The 14,917-nt window shown below is 36.5% G+C and overlaps 1 protein-coding gene across 5 annotated transcripts in view; it reads left to right on the forward strand.

The window, feature by feature from the left end:
• The first annotated feature begins 328 nt into the window (after positions 1 to 328).
• The window catches only part of LOC113074081 (guanine nucleotide exchange factor DBS-like), a 59,228-nt gene continuing 44,639 nt past the window's right edge, over positions 329 to 14,917 (forward strand). For 3 of the 5 annotated variants that reach the window (XM_026246793.1, XM_026246796.1, XM_026246795.1), the window contains exon 1: positions 329 to 841. In XM_026246793.1, the coding sequence (XP_026102578.1) occupies positions 679 to 841 (163 nt within the window). In that variant the 5' untranslated portion in view covers positions 329 to 678. The remainder of the gene's footprint in view (positions 842 to 14,917) is intronic. The other 2 variants (XM_026246797.1, XM_026246798.1) reach the window with 1 other exon arrangement.

Genomic DNA, 14,917 nt, shown 5'->3' on the forward strand with positions numbered 1-14,917 from the left:
TGTTTTTTAATCTTTCTTATATATATATCTCGAATATTTTGTGTGTGTTGAGCATGTTTTGTTTTAGGATATTTAATCATTTAAAAGGATATAGTAAAATTTATCATCGAATGATTCCTAAAAAAAGGTTAAAATTAATGCAAGCTTTTGTTTCGGTTTAGAGAAAGTTAGTCAGTTTGGCCCCTAAGTGGCGCACAAGAATGCTGGAGATTAGTGTCTGTGATTGTGTGTGTGTGTGTGTGTAATTAGCAGAGCAGAAGGGGATTTGTGCTAAAACTCTCCCTCCCCTCTCCTCCACTCTTCTTCTCTCCTCTGCAAGAATGCGTGTGTTTATTGCGACAGCATGCTTGAATGCCGGGGTTGTTTCCTTACAAACAGGAGGTTCGAGATGCGTCTGCATGCAGCCTTTCTCTGCGAGTCGCATCTGACAGCGGAAGCCCTCTGAGACCAGGACTGGGCTGCTGTAGTCTTCCCAGCGCTCTCTTGGATCAGATCATCCTGGCTCGGGATTTCATTGGTTTTGCTTGGTTCAGATTGCCCTGGTGCGGTCAGGAACGCTTTAGCATCGGACTGGACTGAATGTGGATCAATCTGGATTGGTTTTGGGCTGGTTCCGAGACATCAGGTCAAGCTGAGGCCAGTCAAGACTGGTTTAGGTACATGTGGGAACCAGTTTAAATGTCTCTGCATGAGTTTCTACAGGAGGGCCAGGACGCCCCACAGCGGATCCTGTCCCGACTGACCCAGCTCCTCTACAACCTATCAGCTACAGTCTTACAGGGAGTCCCCTTCTCTCCTTTCACAACCTTCAACCGCAAGAGCTCCTGGAGGGACTGGAACGGTGAGAGACCAGTGTGTGTGTGCGCGTGTGTGTGTTTGTGGTGGAGTTGCTTTGAGATGGTTTTGCTGAGGAAACAGGATGGACATTGCTGACCGCCTCTGTTAGATTCTGAGTCATTCAATTTTAGGGAACTATGTGAGCAGTTAAAGGAATAGTTCAACCAAAAATTAAAGTTCTGGCAACATTTACTTACCCTCAAGTTATCCCAAACTCATATAACTTTCCTTCTTCTGAGGAACTGCAACATTTTGAAGAATGTAGTACCAGTTGATCTTGTTCATGCAGTTTCAAAGAATAAGAACTGAAACTTTCAAGCTTCAAAAAGGATGTAAAAGTACCAATAAATATACACAATTGCTTAAATTTGGTTTTTTCTTGAAGGACAATAAATTTAGTCATGTAATACTTTCATGGTGTCTTTGTGTATGTTTGAAGTCTAAAAACTCCAGTCTCAATCTTACATTTGTGTATTTTGTAAATGCATAGAAAAGAATGACCTACACATTCTTCAAAATATCTCCTTTTAAAGGAAAGGTATCTAGAGGTATGAAGTGACATTAGAGTAAAGCCCGTTCACACCAAGCCAGACAACTATAACTATAAAGATAAAGTTTTAATATGGTTATTATTCTGGGGAATTAAAATTGGAATCACTTGGTATGGACGCTAATATAGTTATCTTTATAGTTATTGGCCTTAAATAAAGAATGGAATGGATGGAACTATTCCTTGAACATGCTGTGGCCCCAAAAAGTTATCTGTTGAAATTAAATTCTTACATTTTGGGTCTTCAGATAATTTTTCGGGCCAATTTAAGTAAATGTTTATGCATTTGTGTGTGTGTGTTTGTGGTTGAGAGGTGGTTTCCTCAAGGGATTTCTCTCACATCACTGAGATGCATGTGGGTGGCCCATTGCCCGGATCGCACTGACATACATCCTCTCTCTCTCTCTCTCTCTCTCTCTCTCAGACACTTTGTGCTAAAAGTTTGGTTTCACAGTAAACCAGTGCACCTCAGCACAGAGTGAGACTGATAGACATGGGCAAGTAGCGTATCATCTCTCAAAAAAGATATTCACACACGCATAGCTCGTAACAAACTTAACAATTGGTTTGCTTTGCAAAGTACACAGCAGACAAACTAGGGAATAAACGCACACAAAAACAAGGCACTGCGAGGACAGCTTGTGGCAGTATCTGTACTGGAGAGCAGATGTCAGACGTCCTGAAATGTGAGTAAATCTCTGATCTTAAGCCGCTCTTGTGTCTGTTTCTCGCTTGTAACAGGATGCCGCTTAAGTCAGAGTGTGCTTGTGTGTATTTGCTCTTTGATGTTTGACTTTCTGTGTTTAATTTGAGACGACTCCCAGCATCCTTGTGATGTTGTCACACTCTTTGTTCTGAATCTGCGCTATGCAGACAAGCTATTTTGGACTTCATTATCTGTCATATGCAGACTATCTTTTTAGATGATCTCGGCCCAGCTTTGGCATGAAGTCTTTAAAGTCTTTTACTATTAGAATATGATGTGTGTAAGCCACTCCTAGCCAAATTGTTCCTTGACTGCATGTAGCATTTTTTAAGACAAGCATCACTGTTACTGTTGCTCATCAGTGTTAGTTTTTAATACATTTTATGAATTTTCTTTAAGTTGTATATTTCCTGTTTTTAGTACTGTTTTTGTTTTTGTCTTTGACTTAGCCTATTTTAGTCAAAAAATCAAGTTATACTAAATAAAATTGAGAAATATTGCCTTGGAAACTAGCTGAAATAAAATTACTTTTTATATTTGATTTTATTTTAGTTAACGTTTATTTCATTTGAGGTAAAACAAAAATGTTTTATAGTTTGAGTGAAAAATGATAACGCTGTTGCTCATGCTTAGAGTGTGATATATTCTGAGTTGAAATCTAGATTAGCTGTAAATCATGGCCACGTGGAGTTCTCCAGCCTGCTGTTTGCTGTAATGGTGTCTGGTAATGGTTAACTACACCTGCAGCGGTTTACGTGAGGTCAAAGTATAATGGACAGCGGTTAGAGTGGTGAAGCGGTGCTATCCATTCACGTCTGTGTTTGTGTTTGCTGTGAGAAGTAAATCCTGATAATCAGAAATGGAAACAGTGTGCCGTTTCATCCGTAAACCTGGGAAGACACAAACCAGGTCCACGCAGACTCTGCAACAAGGTAAATGTGTTTGGATAACCTTTGAGATCTTTAACTGAGCTTTGAGACTATATGCAGAAACTCCAGTGCAACTCCATATGCAAAAAATGTTAAATATATTATGTAAAATAACTATAACAATTAACAATATAAAATTAAATTGTAAATATGACATTGGATCATTCTTTTTTTTTCATTTATAGGAAAAAAGCAGCCGTGTTTGTCAGATTCTTAACATACTGACAACCACCTTAAAGGGTTAATTCACCGAAAAATGAAAATTATGTCATTAATAACTCCAAACCAGTGAGACCTCCGTTTATCTTTGGGACACAGTTTAAGATATTTTAGATTTACATCAGAGGGTCAGTTTTGGTCCAAAAACAGCAAAAACTACGACTTTATTCAGCATTGTCTTCTCTTCCATGTCTGTTGTGAGAGAGTTCAAAACACGCGAACGAATCATTCGCTGTAACCGGATCTTCTTGAAACAGTTCACCAAATCGAACTGAATCGTATGAAACCGTTCGCATCTCCAATACGCATTAATCCAAAAATGACTTAAGCTGTTAACTTTTTAAATGTCAACGAGTCAATCTTTTGTTCATTATCTCGCTCGGCTCGGTGATCATCTTCAGTTCTCTCTTCACAGCAGTTCAGTCAGTGTATTGTTTGAGTGCATGAATTACTCCGGGATATTGGTTTGTTTGAAGGAAGGTGTCAGCAACATTGAAAAAGTTAACAGCTTAAGTCATTTGTGGATTAATGCGTATTGGAGACACGAACTGTTTAAAACGATTCAGTTCAATTTGGTGAACTGGTTCAAGAAGATCCGGTTACATCGAATGATTCGTTCACGAACTGGATATTAATATAAGGTTGTGTTTTGAAATCTCTCTCACAACAGACACCGAAGAGAGGACAATGCTGAATAAAGTCTTAGTTTTTGCTATTTTTGGACCAAAATTTATTTTCGATGCTTCGATGACCCTCTGATGTCACATGGACTACTTTGATGATGTTTTTCTTACCTTTCTGGACATGGACAGTATACCGTACACACAGTTTCAATGGAGGGACAAAAAGCTCTTGGACTAAATCTAAAATATCTTAAACTGTGTTCCGAAGATACACGCAGGTCTTACTGCTTTGGAACGACATGAGTTTTAATGACATAATTTTTACTATTGGGTGAACTAACCCTTTAAAACACAAAGAGAAAAGAGAAAGAGAAAGTCACTTAATGAATCACGAAGTTCATCAGAAGCTCAGATTAATAGATTAATTAATAAACACTAAAACAATGCAATAAATATTAATTTAACAACATAAGAAAAAAAATAAGATGTCTATAATATCTTAATTGTTTAATCATTTGATTTGTTAATATTTTAATAATATTAAATTAAGAGTCTTAGTGTTTCTCAGATATTATGAATTACCCTTATAATACATTCTCAAATTTTGCAAATCTTTTCAAAGTAACAATCCACATTTTAAATTATTGCGAAATGTTCTTTGTAGTTTATTTTTATTTTACAATTGAGAACTCCGTTACGTCTACTGAAAGAATGACATAAACTTTTCTTATTTTTGTGCATGTATTTGAAAATCTGATGAAAATGCATGTGAAAGTGCCTGAAATCACAGGTGAGATAAGAGACAGATGTGTAATGTGCTTGTGTTCGCGTGAGCAGCTTTGTTGTGGGGCGTTACCTGCATCTCAGATGGGTGTGACTGAGAAACAGCGTCACGTTTCTGACTGCAGCTCTCACACCTGAGAGAGAAAGATACAGCATCAGAGAGCCAGAGACAGACCGTGATCATTCAGGGAGTGAATATTTGCAATGCGAGGACAGACAGGATGTGACAGTAAAAGGGAGAATGACTGAGGAAGGTAAGAACAGCAGTGCAGATTGAGACCGAGTGAAGGAGGTGAAATGATCCTGACGGAGGAGACTGAGACGCACATCTGGCCCCCGGAGAACTGCAGGAGCTGGATGAAGATCCCTTTAGAGGAAATGGAAAGTTTCTACAGGTTCACTGTTTGCTGTGAAGGGCTAAATTGTAAGTTCCTCTTGTGTCATGTGCTGAGAAGAGGAGAAGTGTTTGTGTGGCACTTTGTTGTTTTTCCTAATACACTTGTATCAGGATGTTGTTGGCAGTGATGCATCATGGGATTGTTTTCAGAGTGATAATACATCTGATGTTTGAATACATGTTGTTAGTATCTGATTGTGTGACTCTATTGCTGTCCGATTTAAAAAGCTGAATGTATTTTAAATTCCCTGCATTTCACTAAAGTAAGTTAAAATTAAACAATTAAATGTAATTTTAAATTAAAAATTTATTATTTACTCATCTTCATGAATTTCCACACCAGTATTCTTCTGTTTTTTTCTTTGACACAACAGTACATTTTGAATTATATTACATATCTTACCATGATGCTCCATAATAACCAGCAATTATAATTTAGTATTATATATATATATATATATATATATATATATATATATATATATATATATATATATATATATATATATATATATATACTTTTTTACTGCTTTTGTAATTATTATTATTTTGTTAATCATTTAGCTTTATCTTATTGGAGTTTTAGTTTCTGTAATTTTACTACTTTAAAATTCCAGTTAGTTGTCAAGGTTTTCATCTAATATAAAAAAAAAAATAAAAAAAATCAGATTTATTTGAACTAACAAAAATGATTTTTAATAGTTTAAATTTAGTTTCAGTTAACAATAACATGGTAACCAGGGGCGGTCAGCTCCATAAAGACCAAAAACAACAAAACGGCATCATAATATATTATAAATCTAGTTAATGAAATTTAAAACATTGCATTTGTAATAAGACTGTCAAACGTATGTTGTAATTAGATGCACCTGCTGGCATGTTCCTCTGTGGGTGTGGTTCTTCAGCATGGCTTCTCTCTGTCTGTCTGTCTCTGTGCTGCTTGAGTATTTTTGCATAACCTTCGCAGTGGGAACATCACAACAGACATCAAACAAGAAAAGACTAAGCTGTCCTCTAACACACATGCGCCTGTGAAGTGGTAAGAGAACACAAGAGCATGTCTTTATTTGCCTATGGGGTTGGTGAGGTTAGCTTGTAGTGTTATTATGAGAACACGGTTGATCTTAAAGTGCTGTGGTTGTTTACACTGGATGAGCTCGCCTGGTTCACAGAGCCCAACCTTATGTTGATGAAACAGGCAGCCATTTTGGCTCTGAGCAGCGAGCATCCACCATGTGGCTGTAGAGATCTGCTGTTTATTAAGCCACTCAGATGAGCTGTATGCTTGTGCGTTCATGTGCTGATCACCAGAGACTGAAGTTATGGTGTCATCTCTCATGGGAGCAGAAGCAGCGCAGTAACAAACACCCAATGAACACACTTTGTTGAGAGCTGCAGTTATACATATACAAGGCCATACTGTTAAATAAACCCTTGAGTTGATTTTGTATATGTATATTGCATCAGCCTTCTCCTCATATTTGTTTGCTCGGAGTAAACGTCTGCTCTCAGTAGTACTTTGTATTGTAGAAACTGCCCATGTTGTAGTGTAGTAGGGTTTACCTTAGCAAATCTCTTATTGCAAGGGTTTTACTATTTGCAGAGACCTGCACTGACAGTCCAAAAGCAGACTTAACTATGAGCATTAGAGGTATTGACTATTTAGACTAGAGCTTTAAGAGGATTTTTTTTTTTGAATATTGAAATTAACTTAAAAACACTCTTTGTATAAAAGATTGTCACATATTTTGAATTATATATGAGAACATGTATACACTAAAATGTATAGAAAGTGTGGCATATGCTGAATGGCAAGGTTTTTTTTATTTCTGCAGGACTCTATTCTTGCAGATTCTTCATGATCTCCTCACATCATCATTTTTCATTGACTTTATGAGCGTCTCCCCGTTTGGCTTCGCTGTCAGTGTGTGTTAGAGCCACTGGCCTCCATGTCCTCATCATGGTTGCTACTCTTGCTGAGTTCGTCCTTGTTTTGGCAGCCCCTGCAGTAGTATGTATTTGCTGCTGGGGAAATCTCTTGTTTTGTGGATTATTTTTGAGGATGCAAATATTAGAGACATAAATGTCATTCTAGAGGAAATCTTGAGGGGATGTTTCCTCTCGCTATTGTTGTATTGCATGGTGATTTTATGCAGAGCTGCACGTGGTCGATGAACCAACATTTTGCCATAATCCAGCTGCATAATCAGCTGCCGTGATTCTGCATTTGCACTTCGTTTGTGGTTTTATAGTAAATTAATTATATTATTTTTGTGTCTCTTGTGGTTTCTCTTTATCATGTGTAGTTTAAACAAAGAAGTTGATATTCTCTCTCATCTGAATAGCTTTGAGTATTTTTGCACTTGTTTACACACAAAAAAATGAATAATTTGCCATGGAGCTTTGACTTTGGTTCTCGTGTATGAATTTAGGACAGTTATATATAAAAAAAAAACCAACCTTTGTAATACTTTAATGCTGATCGATCTGTATATTTATATTTCCTTTGCTGTTATTTTTTTCTTCCTGTTTAAATATATATATATATATATATATATATATATATATATATATATATATATATATATATATATATATGCGTGTGTGTGTGTTTGATAGACATTTTTTGTCTGATTGTATTTTTCCTATTTCAGCTACTTTTTTGTTCTACGCACCTGAGAATTAATTGGCATGCACTTCTTGTTTGATGGAGAAAAAAAATTAAATGTTGCAAAATTCCATGGAAAAATAATTCCATTTTGATTTCATGGTGACTAAATTTTTTTTGTCATGGATTCCTGAAGTTTCCCAGGTTTAGAAAACGAAGAGCACATAAACACAAGTCTAACTGTTTGGCGAAACTGCATCAATTGAAAGCGTACTGTATATTCTGCCAGCAGTAAGCGTGGATGATTAAGAGAGGGGTAAAGCTGAGGCCTAAACAGCCTGTGACTCTGTTACAGTGCCCGTTCTGATTTAATCTGGATGATAAAGGGGGTGTGGGACATGAACGTCCCCCGAGAACAGCTAAGCGTTACTGGTGTCCAGACGGCCATCATCCCCCCGCAGGCCAGAGGACGTGACGACTGGCAACACTGATGTAGGTCAATGATGGGACATTCTCCCACTGGCATGACCGAATTTCTGGAGCTGGAAAGAATCAAGGAAAATGAAAGAAAAATGTAGACTCAAAAAGTGAGAGCACAATCTGATTGGTAAACAGTTTAGTGTGTTATTCAAAGGAAATGCCTGATCTTATGACAGTATTTCATTGCTTTTCTCCTCATCTTTGGGATTTAACTTTAATTATATAAAGAGGAAGTTTCCCTCCTCTCCTTGTAGCTTCAGCGCCCGTAGAGGAAGTTCTTGCATCCTTGTTGTTGTTTGTTGTTTTGTAATAAACCAGACATGCTGTCATAGTAATATCCTGTGGATATATTCATGTCTCTGTGTGTTCCTGAGACTACTTTGCAGGTGCCTGTCTGAAAACTACCTTTTGTCTCAAGCTTTTTTCCTGTTTCATTATGAAGAGCAACCACAAAATAACTGGTTTATGAGAACTGTTCACACCATTTATGCATAATTTTTTAATTAATGTGTATTCTTTTTCATTTGCTATGCACATTTTATTTACTTGCAGTCCCTAAGCTAACATCTTAATGATGTGTATTTCTGCAAACAGGCACATGAGTCCAATGGTTATTTGTGATTTGTAATTCGTTTGTCTCATGAATCCGATCTTTGATGTATTTTTGGAGGACTGAGGGTTTAATTGGTTGCTGTGTGATCTGTGTGATTTGCTGCTTTGACCAAACCCATGCAAATACCCACCAGTGACTGCATCAGACTGATCACATGACTAGCCAGTGTGTGTGTGTGTGTGTGTGTGTGTGTGTGACATTTGCCACTGGCATCATCTGAAAAGGATGTGTTGATGGGTCATATTATCATTGTTTTGAGCTGACATGAGTTGCACAATCATTCTCAAGTGATCTGAAAATCCCCGCTTTCTGGTAAATTTGTGGTCATATGCTCACTTTAGCAGTTGGTTCCCTCGAATCTGCTGACTGACTGTATTCAAGGTTCTTCCCTTGAAACTGATGATGAAATACAACACAGGTTGTTTAAAAATGTAATGCTTCAGATTCAGGTTGTGTTGAGGATCTGTGAAAAAAAATAAAAATTCTACAGTACAAGAATTACAGGAAAACATCTATTATGAAAGACAATTTCCTCCTGAGATACAAAGAATCATGTGCTTTCCTAAAAGCGTCTCTCAGTAAAAATTCATCCTTGTGACTCCAAATGAGCACAAGACTTTGCTTGAAAGAAGTTCTTAAACGCATACACCTGAAATTACACCATATAAAGACCTAATAATAGTCCTAATAATTAGGTTACATATCTAGAAAAATAAATCCTAATAAAATGTATTATTATTATTATTATTATTATTATTATTATTATTATTATTATTATTATTATTATTATTATTATTATTATATTTTGCAGAGAGATAGTTGTTGCTATTTTTTAGTTGGCCCAAACTTGACTTCAATGTTAAGTTCAACTAAAATGTTTTATTTAGAATTTATTACCCATCATCACAAAAAATTGCTGTGAAACTAGTTACTAAATTTAATACTGAGAGTAATTTATTATTATAATTATATTAATTATAATTCTTAACTATTGTCTATTAAAACACCAATGAAAATGCAGGCTTTATTGTATAATCTGCATTCATGTCACACAGACATTGTGAAAAATCATCTTTAGGTTTTTTTTTTTTTTTTTATTTTACACAGAATGACCGAACAAGCCCTTGAAACTGTTAGACCTATAGTTCAAACTATTTAAATGAACATTTATAGATCAATATGTTTATACTGACAAGAACTTCAAATGTGAGTTCACTTTTGCGCATTGAATTTTCATGTTATGTTTCTAATTAATATTTACAGATATTAGCAGGGGCTTGAGCCCCCCAAAGCACCCCCATACACACATGCCTGATAATATTAAATATTTTTTATATATTATAATAATTATATATTATTTTTATTATTATAATAATATAATAAGGTGAAATAAACCAAAGTTTTAAATATGGATAATAATATTGTTAGCATGGCATCATGCTGATAATGTCACTTAGCTTGAAATACTTTCTTGAAATACCAGTTCACAGTATAAGGTGATTCTTGAATTTATTTTTACAATTACTGAAAAAGTCATGAGTTTCAAAGGAATTCAGCATTTTTAAAATATAAACTACTATGTAGATATCTGAGGCTGTATTTGTTTTGCTGTATGTTTATTAAAGTGGCTGGTCACCTCTACAAGAGAAAATATGATGTTAGTTATTCCATCAAATGCTTCACTTATCCTGATCACTGGATTTGTTGGATACACAGTATGTTTCATGATTTACACACAATCCTGTTACTGTTGCCTATGAAGTATCAGGGAAGTATCGGAGAACTGCCAGAAACAGGATCGACCGAAGTTTCAGAAACACACTCCTGCTTTTCTCATCACAGCTGCTGCAGCGCTGTAGTATTATGAAAGACGGCCACATGTATCCTGTCCCACTAGACTACATTTATCTGAATCAATCGGCCTGGAGTCTATTTTTACTCTCCTCTGCCGGTATATGTTCAGCAGACCGTACATATGAAATCAGCTTTACAGTTTTATCACAGTTCAGTTTGAACTGCTTCTGCATTATTTCTCATAAGGAATGATTCCCCCTGCTAATAAAGCAAGCATAGAGCTTGACTTCAGAAATTGCAGTTATTGCAAATAAAACTGATTATACTCCAGTTCATTAAGTTGATAGCTTGTACAGACTGATATCATCTTATTTTGAGATTTTGATTCTAGCCCAGCATGGAAAAGGCCTTTTAGAAATGCAGATCACAAGGATAGCAGTTCATTAAGTTAAATATATCCTACATAGAATTAACAATTTACATAGTTACTATTTTGACTACACTGATGCTACTTGGGCTATGAAGTTTACAGAATGAAGTTTAATAAAATAATGGTTTATACTTGGTTATTTAACCGCATGTATGTTATGTAACGGTGTACATTAAGAGCTGTTAAACCGTTGAGCCCAGAGGATCTAGCTCAGTGGCATAGTGTTACTGATCATCAGGCACAGAAAGAGGCATTGTGTTTGTCTTTCTAAAAGTGAAGCCCTGTCTCTCTTAAATAATCTGTAGTGTGTGAGTGTCTCAGACGAGCGTGGAGTGGGTATATATAGCCGGACACAAGATCTAAGAGAAGAGAGCCAGGGGATTTCCAGCGAGGGTGTCTAGAACTTAACCTGCATTTTAAAGTCCTCCTGTTGTATGTGGCCTGTGGCCTTCAGGCTGTGAGAGAGCCTTGAGCTGGAGATTGTGTATCACTAAAGTCACAATGAACGTATAATTTCTCAGACAGCACCGGCCCAGATATACCTTTCTGTAAACTTATCTGTGATATTGTCTCAAAATAGTGTGTAGTGCATTAAAATGCTTGACGATTGTATTATTTTGTAAGTAACCGTGGTGCTCTTAGAATGGAGTACTCACTCACTCACACACACACAAAAAAACTTAAATTGGAGAACATATTTAGACATGTTATCTAACTTTGGCAGTCTTTGCTGCTGTTCTACTATTTTATAAGCATAAAAAGGCCATTTTGATGCGTCTAAATCTGTTTTGTTTCCATTGATATCTCTCTCTCTCTCTCTCTCAAGCTGAAGCGTTTTGAGTTTCATCAAAGGCTTTGCAGAACTATAGTTATATAGAGCTGTTTAATTCACAGCAGCAGACTCTCTCTCTGTGCAGACTCCAGCCACAAACAGGTGGTGTGTGTGTGTGTGTGTGTGTGTCTTTTTCCCAGGCTCTTTGTGAATACAGACGCACAGCGCCTTTCACTCTGCTCTTATGGATTGCTTGAACTGGGTGTGTGTGGCATCCATGCAGCTCTGTATGACTTTACACAGTGCAGGGTAAAAAATATAATAAAATATATATCTGTTACATTAACTAACAAGTACTTCAAAAGCATTTCTTAATCTTGGTAATTAATTTCAATATGTACTCACACATTATTAAGAGCAAAAGTTGTTTCTTTCGATATTATTCAATGGGTGTGAGCTGACAAGAACTATCAATAAACCATTATATTTCATTAATTAAAGATGACAAAGATCCATAAATACTGTAACAATTGTAATGCTCAGTGTTAATGTTGGTGCATTAACTAATGCTAACCAATAGTTTCTTATTGTAAAGTGTTACTAAAAAAGGTAAGTTATTAAAAAGTTTCATGTTAAATTGTATCAATGACCATACACTGTCACTTTTTCATATAATTTAGTTTTTATGCACATTTGCTAAATTTTAAAATAACAATAGTGAACATTAAAAAAGAGTTGTAAAAAAAATTTAACAAAATAATTTTTTACACTGTCTTTGTAATTTTTTTGTCATAAATATTGATGAAATTAAATATTTTAAAAACGAACTAAAAAGAGCTATTAAAAGCTGTGAATTTCAAGATGACAATTTTTGGAATAATTAGAACAATGAATATTATTATCGGAATTTTGTTGCATTGTTATTATAATGTATTTATTTAATTGAACTATTTGTCTTATTGGCATGGAAGGCCAAAGCTATGCATTTGTATTTTCCCAGTATAGTGTCAAACGAGGTGAAATAACAACAGTGCAAAATAAATAAAATATAACAAACTAATTGCATTAAAACAATTCAAAAAAATACATCACACCATTAAAGCAATTATTAAAAGGGAAAAAGTGCTGCTAACTAAATATCCCAATTATTGAAAAAATTAACATATTTTATGTGCAGTAAACTATAATATATTTGAGTATCATGATAGATGGAGTAATGTAGTTGATGTGCTCCACCTCTCAGTCCGGCCCCAGTATTTTGATTGGCTGTCTATTATTAATCCACAGGGCCCTGGCAGAGTGACAAACAGAGAAAACTGCTGTCATCCCCCCACCCCTCCCTCTCTCTCTCTCTCTCAAACCTGTTAGAGGCAGGACGATTAGAGAGTGTGTGCGTATGTCAGAGCTTATCCACTCACTCACGCACGCACACACAGGTTGCTACAGAATTGCATTCTGGTTTGTTAAAGCGGCTGCCCCGGGGCTTTTCCTCCCTTTGACTCCACCGTCTGTTCCTTGCACCTTTATGTATGTGTGTGTGTGTGGCAGAGTAACCTGATGCCAGTAGAGTTTGTGTGTGTTGGAGATGAGGATATGTGAAGTGCGCTGACGGACAGTTATGCGTGGCTGCTTACGTAAGTCCTGCAGGAGGATGAAGCCCCAGAGATAGAGGCACCTGAAACAGGAGGGTGGCCGGGAAAGGTGCGCTCTGAGCAGGATGGAGCTCAACCGAGTGTCCTTGCTCTGCCAGGACATTACCAGACTATGGCTGCAACTGAAAATGGTGACAGGTAGGAGACTAAAGTAGTCTTTATAGCTTAATAAACTCAGGAAATGAACTTCACATCGATTCTCAGAAAGTAAGGTTCTTTATTGACATTGGTGGTTCCAAGAAGAACCTTTAACATCCGTGGAACCTTTCCATTCCACAAAGTTCTTCATAATGGAAAAAGCTCCTTTAGGTTTTTATATTCTTCACACTAAAAATATATTTTTTGAAGAACTGTTTTTTTTAAAGGAAACCCAAAATGGGGGTTCTATGGCAGAAGGCCACTTTTAATTGTGTAGGAAAAAAGATTTGTAAACTTTTGGGTTAAAACATTCCTGTTCTGATTATGCTTTCTATGTGGATTTCAGCTTCTTAAATGGTATGCTTTTGTGGTCTTGATATTTCAATTCAGGAGTAGATTTCCATTCATCATACTTTTCTTATTGTAAAAGTGTGTCCTTCTCTTTCATACAGTGCTGTGATCTGAAATCTGTGTTTGGTCAGATGTTAAACTTTCCCACAGTTCATTGATTTTCAAGTTCAAATGCGACCCTGAATTTGAATGTAAACTCCCCCCTCCTTTCTGCCACTGTCTGATCGTGAGAAGCGTATTGTTTGTTGGTCAACGGTTTGTAACAGTTTCACCCATGCTCATATGGGCCACTTTTGGCACCAGTCTGGTTTTATGCCAACTTCCAAGGTGTTGTTACACATTGAAGCTTTTCTTCAAGCCTGTCAATGTGCGCAGTGATCGCGGTTCCGTCTTAGCTGTGAAAGCTCCTCTTGGACACAAAGTTTCACTGTGTATGCAAGTAATGGCACATCAGAAGATATTTGCTTATTAAATCTAGACAGGCGTGCTGTAACTATGACCTCGGGCTATACTGCAGAAGAGACTCTGAGTTGAATGGAAAATGTTAGGTGCTGAATCAGATGCTGAAATATGAGCTCTATTTAGCTGAGCTTTTCTTTTCTGTTGCTGAAAGAACTGAAAGCAGCTTTAATAAGGGTCGAACTACAACAGATACTGTGTACCTGAGTGGTGCAAAGTGTAGGCTGCTTACTTTACTATTTGAAGAGTGGCATCCAAGAACACACTGTCTGTCTGCTGTTAAGAGTAAGTGGGGTGTCTTTCTATAATGCCTGATCTATGTGCATAAAGCTATATCTTCTGACAGAGTGTGAATAATGAGTTGATGTATGGTAAGTGTGTTCTTTTATTATTATTATTTTTAAACTATATTTTGAACTTTTTCTGGATGAAATTTGAATGGTGCTTGCCCAAGCTAAAGTTGCTGTCACAATGTCAGGCTGTTGTGAATCGAAGCCAGAGCATTCCTATGCAGTTGCTATGGTGAGAGGTTTTTAGCATGTTGTTCTGCAGTTGCTGGGGTGTTCTGGCTGGTTG

The sequence above is a fragment of the Carassius auratus genome, unplaced genomic scaffold (assembly GCF_003368295.1).
Source record: "Carassius auratus strain Wakin unplaced genomic scaffold, ASM336829v1 scaf_tig00013616, whole genome shotgun sequence".
Lineage (NCBI taxonomy): Eukaryota > Metazoa > Chordata > Actinopteri > Cypriniformes > Cyprinidae > Carassius > Carassius auratus.